The following is a 7,460-nucleotide window of genomic DNA, read 5'->3' as shown; positions in this document are numbered from 1 at the left end:
AAAACTTAACGAGAAGAGTCCGCTTAATTAAAAATATCTTTAAAAAAGGACAATTTAAAATTGGGCCCCTCTAAAAAATTTTAGGCTGGTTCAGTGATTGTTTAGCGAGGTATTATACCAGGATTTTTTACTTATCTGTCCTTATAAATGCTACAATGATCGATCTTGCATTGTATTGAATAGGCACATTGCCCCCACCCAACAGACGATTCCTACCTCCTTCGTGAAAGAGTTCCGCTAAGTTAAGTAATCGCGATATCAAGTATTGACGTTAAACTACAATTTGTTAATAAAAAAAACCACAGTTAAAATAGGACTAAATAGCATTTTTATCGTAAAAGTAAGCCAAGCAACAGGTTTTCAATAACTTTCTTACACTAGCAACGAAACATTCACAACAAATAAGTCAAAACAAAAAAGTTGTAACAAATAAGTCATAACAAGTAAGTCAATGTCCCTCCAGGGCTTCCGTAAATACATCATTATAATTAAAAGCTTACAAAAATGAAAACTTACATTTCATATTCTTTCCAAAGAACCAGATTCTGAATGCGGTAGATATTGCAGATCTGAAAACGTTTTTCAGAAAGTGTCTCGAAAATTTAGTTTTTATCTTTTTTAATTCTGGCTTTGTTTTATCTAGGTCAACCCATTCAAAGTCGTGCGTTATATCCACTGGATTCCATAACTGAGGATATGGTTCAGGTGCACGTATCTTCAGAAACTTAGGACTGGAATAAGAGTGGGTAATTATGAAAAATAACGCTATATGAAATCTTATTTTGGTTGAAAATTAAAACGAAAGAAAATATAGAAAAACCAAAAGATAGTTTGGCATAAGATAAATCATTCTTTCTAGTATGAAAAAGGAATCATTGTACAAAACAGCTGAACATCATAGAAATGCTGTTGGTTTACTCATCTTGATGACACTTTGGAGAGCACGTGAATTCTTGAATCAGAAATATTTAAATACAAATGAATGTATAACCATGTTTAGCAGGAATTGCATAGATTATAATGTACTATGTATAGAAGTTTTCAGACTATATGCAAGTTCTTATAAATTAGTGTGCTATAAGAGGACAATTGATACAAAGAATTGACCAGCTTACTTACAATGACTTCGTCAAAACATTAGAGAGGCAAACAAATTTTGGTCGTCTTGCAACCAAGCGAAGTTTTGAGGTGACATAGTTTAGCTGTGTCCAGTCGACAAATTCAATTCTGTATTGGTGTCTGTGATTTCGTCGTGTGAACAGGTAATTCTTTTGTCCCATTACGTATTTCTTCTCTAGTGTGTATTGAAATTCATCCTATTAACGATAAAAGATTTTCTTTTTTCCAGTAAGTTAAATATGGTACAAGAGTTTAGTGCATTCCTTTTTAATTTTCAAATTTTTAAATATCAGTGCAGAATTACGATTTTATGTATAACAATATATTCCTTTGAGTAAACACACAAGAAATATATCGCAAATGTCATAAAAAATGTTGCCTATTCGATAATTTATGTAATTGACTGTATTACCTTTTCGTACAGAATCCAGCGCCGAAAGTCATCTAAGAAGTACCACCTCCACTGAGTGTGGAAGGAACCCGATGTCAGAGGCGAGTCTTCCGTGGCAAACGAAGAAGTAGATAGGCGTCTTGTTTCCAAGGGACAAGATGTGTTCAGAGGTTTTCCAGCAGATTTTTCAATGATTCCATAATCTTTAGCAAAATGCACCCTGATTTCGAAACTCTCCTTCCGAGCCATAATCTGAGTGAATATAATACAAATTACTCCGTCAAAAATGAAATGAAGGTAGTTGATTCTCAAAGAAGACTTTCTTTTCAAAACATTTAACTTTAAAATATGATCAGAGGGTACCTTTGCGATTGCCAGGTCCTGTAAATCACAATAGCTTTGTTCCAGTTTCTGGTTTTCTTCATCGTCAAAGCTGAACCATTCTCCATAGATGCGGATTTGCCAGAGGTAGGGGAGGGTAGTGTGGTGTTTATCACAGTCCCTTTCTCCTACAGCCCCCTGTCAAACGACTCAAACAAATGTGTCTCTTATGGGCATCCAATCTCTTCACACTTTCTGATGACTGTTCCTCTAGTAAAAAGAATATCAAGCGGTGAATTTTCCTTAAAGGTGCATAGACACAAATTTGAAGTTAATATTTTCTGTATAATATCAAGACTTATAAATTTTAATAGCATTTCACACAAAAATATATGAAAAATGTTATTGCACTGGGTCCAAACTTCAAATTTTTGGATGGGTTTGATTGACACTTCCTCACTCTCACAAATTTTGCTTTTATTCTTAATACGTAAAGAAATTTGGCAATCTGGTTGTGTATTAATGAAAAATATTAAGACTTTAATAGTGAAAAATGATTATATTCAGAGTAGAAATTTTAGAAAGGGAAACCCGTTCACAAGATCCTCATTCCGCGCTTAGTGTTATGCACAGAGTTTAGCAAATTGATCACACCCGTGAAACGTACACAGTTTTTGTAAACAGGGCACGAGCTCTGTTATTGTTGATGTTTGTGATTCACCGGGTGCGCTTAATTGTTAAAGTTTGTTCACCACAACTGCACGGACTGACAATGTACTGTGTGTATGTTTTGCTGCCGAACATTTCTAAATTCCGGTTTCTGGATTATAGCTTTAATATTTTCATTTATATACAACTAGATTGCCACTTTTCCTAAGTATTAAAAATAAAAATAAAATTTGTTAGAGTGCAAGAAAGTTATGATCAAACCCATCCAAAAATTTGAAGTTTCAATAACTTTAAAGTGCAATAAAATTTTTAATATATTATAGTGTGAAATGCTATTAAAATATATAAGTCGTGATATTATACAGAAAATATTAACTTCAAATCTGTGTCCATGCACTTTAAAAGGACATGGGTGAACATGACGTGAGATAAACCCATAGCGCAACAAACATGGAGGTGAAAAATTAAATTTCAATGATATAAAAAATTTCCTTAATATTTCATCTAACATTAAAGTATACTTTATGTAAAATCTCTACAACTTGCACAAATCTCATGAAGGTTGAACTTCTTTGTCTATGAAATACTGTACATACACGAAAGAGGACAAAACGAGTCATTTTTTCACACTATAACACTTTTTTGATATGAGTGGGTCTCCTCTCCATTTTTTTGAGAGTTAATCCTCAAAGTTTGCATACAAACATACGTATTTTGGTTTCTAAAATTATGGAGCAAAGACCCACTATACCTTAAAAATATAATTTTTTGACATAACTTTCGTATCTTTTCAAGAAATACTTGAAGTCCCTTAAGTCAATGGTCATATCACAAACATGATTTAAATGTCACACTTCATCAGAACTTGTGTAGCGTAGTGCTTAGCGTGCTAGTCTCAAAAGAGAATGCAACTCAGAATTTTTATTGCCAGGGTTCGAACCTAATGGATATCACTTTTTTTTATAGAAAAATAAATTTTAACTAGAAACTCTTGTTGCTACAGCAACAAATAAGGTCTTCCCTTCTTCTCTATTTATCTGTAAGAAGGATATTTTTCTATTTAAAAAAAAATACCTAAGACAAAAAAAAAAACTAGAAGTGAAAGTCACGGGTCTTTCGCAAAAAAAAAATAAAAAAAAAAATAGGTCTAAATTTGAAGCCCTTCACCGGCATCCATCTGGGAAAAATTCTCGATTAAACAATATACCAATCAACCATTAATATGATAGTCGGACACGCTAACCACTGAGCCACCAAATTCCATAACATTTAAGGTATTTTGTAAGCTTATTATTTTAAGGTTGAAGGAAATAGTTTCGAAGTGAAAGACATAGTTTCGTATTAAAGTCCCGGTCAAATGTCTTAAAAAACTGAGATATTCCCTGTTTGATGTGATATTTGATGTAGAAAAATGATTAGAATAATTATAGGACACGTTTGCAGTGAATCAGAGTGCTTGCTGAAACATGTAGGTATTACATGACACTTAGCATATACAGAGCTGTAAGTGCGAAACTAATACACGTGGTCAGTTGCAGAGGAAAATCAGCTGAAAAGCCGTAGGCCTTAGAAGAAGGTGTGTTTCTCAGAGGGAAGGTAAATGACAACATATCAATTAATGAATTTTCTTTAGGGCATAGCTTGATTTACAGAATACCGGATGTGTTACCCTGCTCGGAAAAACAAACCAAAATCTGGGTAGTCCCGGGTGCATTTTTGGTACATGTGCACTCTAATAGGCACATTACATGTAATTTGTTGACACAATTTGTGAGTCATGGGCATTTTCTCAACTCCACATCGTAGAAAGCGAGATAACTGTAATTCTATATAAATTGCGTGGAAATTTATTTGATAGAAAAAAATCGCCATTTCCAAGATTCATTCAAATTTTATTCAATGTGAATAAAATTGAAATAAACTCTACATACAAAGGAAAGCAAGAATACTTGGTATTAAAATTTCGTATTTGGGCAGGAGAATGAAATGATATTGACAAAAAGTAAAGAAATACCCAATACAAGCTTTAATTAATTTTCATGCTCATCAGCACCTAGATGTCAGACAGAAAGAAAATGTAGTTGTTGCCGATACTCATTAGAATTTCATTATATACTTCAGAGACTCACTGTTACACACTCAGGACACTTTCTTTGAGGTGTCTTCTACTGCAATCCTTAAATTTCATGTCGATCTGTGGCGTCGTTTGAACTGTAGAAAATTGTTCTAGGTTCCAATTGATTTTAAAAAAAAGGAAAAAAAAGGGGGGGGGGTATATAAGCATTTGTTACAGTGAGAGATGTAAACACCTCCACAGACTCAAGCTTGATTGTGACTTTTGGGTCAATGGTGTCAAAGGTCAAGGTCATTTATCGAGGTCAAAGGTCAAGGTCATCCAAAAACCTTTTAAACTCGACTTTAACACTTGAAGCTGTATCAAGCTAAATAAAATTTAAAAATTATCTCTTGGGTAAGGGTCAAGGTCAAACTCAAGGTCAAGGTCATGTGGCATATATAAGCAATTTAAATACTTTTCCAATGACCTTGACTTTTTGACCTTTGGTGTTGTTTTATTTCCTATAATTGGAAGTTTTTGTTGTTTTTATTTTTACTATGTTTTTTATTTTTGGTGGAGCTGACATATTTCAAAACTACTAATTAGATGCAATAAAGTATTGAAAAAAAAAATTGGAAAGAAGAAGTTGGAATTTTCGATTTTTCAAATCACATCCTGTGACGACCGGCAGTGACGGCGGAGACATTTTTCCCTATATCTGTTGTTCACTCTTCAAGGTTTATTATTCATATAAGTTTAGTGTCTTGATGTGTTACCATAACCAAGATCTGACTATGTTAATTACTCAGTCTGAGGACAGAAAATCATGAGACCGGAAGTCAAATTTTAACAGATATTTGTAGTTACTCTATACATTTGCAGTCTGAATAACATGTTCTAAAATCATTCCAAATACTCTTTCTATAAAAGATATTTATGGGATAGTATGATACTCAAATTATGCAGTTTTTCTCTCATAACCGGAAGTTGCCGTTTTTGTTTCTGGTGGGACGGACATATATCAGAACAACCAATAAGATGCAATAGTGTGATGCCGAGAAGTGTTCCTAAAAGAAAAGTTGAAATTTCTGATTTCTTTGATCACTTCCTGTGACAACCGGAAATGACGGCGAACGATCTTAACCCTTATGAGTTTCCTTACTTATCAAGATCTATTACTCATTCAAGTTTGGCGTCTCCATCTCTTACCGTTTCCGAGATCTCTTTGTGATAACTTCTCATATTGAGGACAGAAAATCACGCGACCGGAAGTGAAATATACAAAGATATTTGACGTTACTTTAGACATAATCAGTCTATATAACATATCTAAAAATCACTACAAATACTTAATGTATAAAAAATATTTATGGGAAAGAAAAATACTCAAATTATGTAGTTTTTCTCTTATAACCGGAAGTTGTCGTTTTAGTTTCCGGTGGGACTGATATATTTCAAAAATACAAATAAGATGTTATAATGTGATGCAAAAAAGGTTTCATGAAAGAAAAGTTAAAAATTTTGATTTCTTGGATCACTTCCTGTGACGACCGGAAGTGACGGCTGACAATCTTTTCCTAACTGAATTTGTCTACTTATCAAGATCTACTACTTGTATAAGTTTGGTGTCCTAATCTCTTATCGTTTACGAGATCTAGCTATGATAACTTCTTATTTTGAGGACAGGAAATCACGCGACCGGAAGTAAATTTTACAAAGTTATTTGACGTTACTGTAGTCATTTGCAGTCTGAATAAGATGTCCAAAAATAACTTACAAATTCTTTATCTATAAAAAATATTTATGGGAAAGAAAAATACTGAAAATATGCAGTTTTTCTCTTATAACCGGAAGTTGTCGTTTTTGTTTCCGGTTGGACTGATATATTTCGAAACTACAAATAAGATGCTATAATGTGATGCAAAAAAAAATTCATAAGAGAAAAGTTGAAATTTTCGATTTCTTGGATCACTTCCTGTGACGACCGGAAGTGACGGCGGACGATGTTAACCCAAATGGATTTGCCTACTTATCAAGATCTATTACTCATATAAGTTTGGTGTCTTAATCTCTTACCGTTTCTGAGATATGACTATGACAAAATATTTCTGAAAAAACAGGAAATCGGACAAATCTGACGACCGGAAGTGAATTTTGAAAAAATGAAAACGTCTGAGCGTATTTAAAAATCTCCGCCACCATCCCTGAAAATTTCAAGAAAATCCGCCCAGCCATCTCTGAGAATTTGTCTTACAAGAAAAGGGGAAAAAAAAATAATAATAATAATAAAAAGAACAGTACAATCACTATAAGGTCTTCCGTCTGAAACGGAAGACCTTAATTAAAAAAATTTCCTCAAAACTTTTTGTATCTCATGATTTCTTAAAAAAAGAACTATGATAAGAACTTTACTCTAGATACTAAATTCACAATTTGAATATGATTTTTATACGTCTGAAGCTAGTGGGCTTTCTGCACGCTAAGTTCACCCATCTCCAAAGTTTTGGCCTTAGATTTTAAAAGATTTCAAGATTTTTTCGAATGAAGAACTATGAACCCATTTTTGTCATACTTCTCTTCAGGAAGTTTGACTTCACAATATGATCAATTCTTTGTTCACATGTATAATGCATTTGTATCAGCCCTCTAGCTGGGTGCACCCACTTAATCAAACAAATATTAACACTACATTGGGATCCAGATTTCATTTGAAAAATGTAAGATTTTTGCATGAATTCTGCTTCACGTGAATGCAAAAATATGTCTGCTAATAAGGGGCCTCTTTAGCATCCATGGAATTCCGACAGATTGTTAAAAGACTTGACCACCAAAAATTAAAACTACAAAAATATTGTCAATCAGAAATTCAAGATTTTTAAAACTATTTTTTCCTTTAAATTTTTC

At 33.2% G+C, this 7,460-nt stretch overlaps 1 protein-coding gene across 1 annotated transcript; it reads right to left on the bottom strand.

The window, feature by feature from the left end:
• Positions 1 to 516: 516 nt before the first annotated feature.
• On the bottom strand, positions 517 to 2,029 carry LOC134245951 (protein mono-ADP-ribosyltransferase PARP12-like; the record flags this gene model as incomplete). The annotated part of the gene is made up of 4 exons (XM_062728186.1): positions 517 to 731; positions 1,120 to 1,316; positions 1,532 to 1,762; positions 1,874 to 2,029. Coding segments are annotated over 4 exons (799 nt in total), but the record flags the coding sequence as incomplete, so codon positions are not given.
• Positions 2,030 to 7,460: the final 5,431 nt, after the last annotated feature.

The sequence above is a fragment of the Saccostrea cucullata genome, unplaced genomic scaffold (assembly GCF_032062105.1).
Source record: "Saccostrea cucullata isolate Sc308-1 unplaced genomic scaffold, CSIRO_AGI_Scuc_v1 ctg21007, whole genome shotgun sequence".
Taxonomy (NCBI): domain Eukaryota; kingdom Metazoa; phylum Mollusca; class Bivalvia; order Ostreida; family Ostreidae; genus Saccostrea; species Saccostrea cuccullata.
Note: the sequence above shows the minus strand (reverse complement) of the source record. Positions and strands in the feature narration are given on the sequence as shown.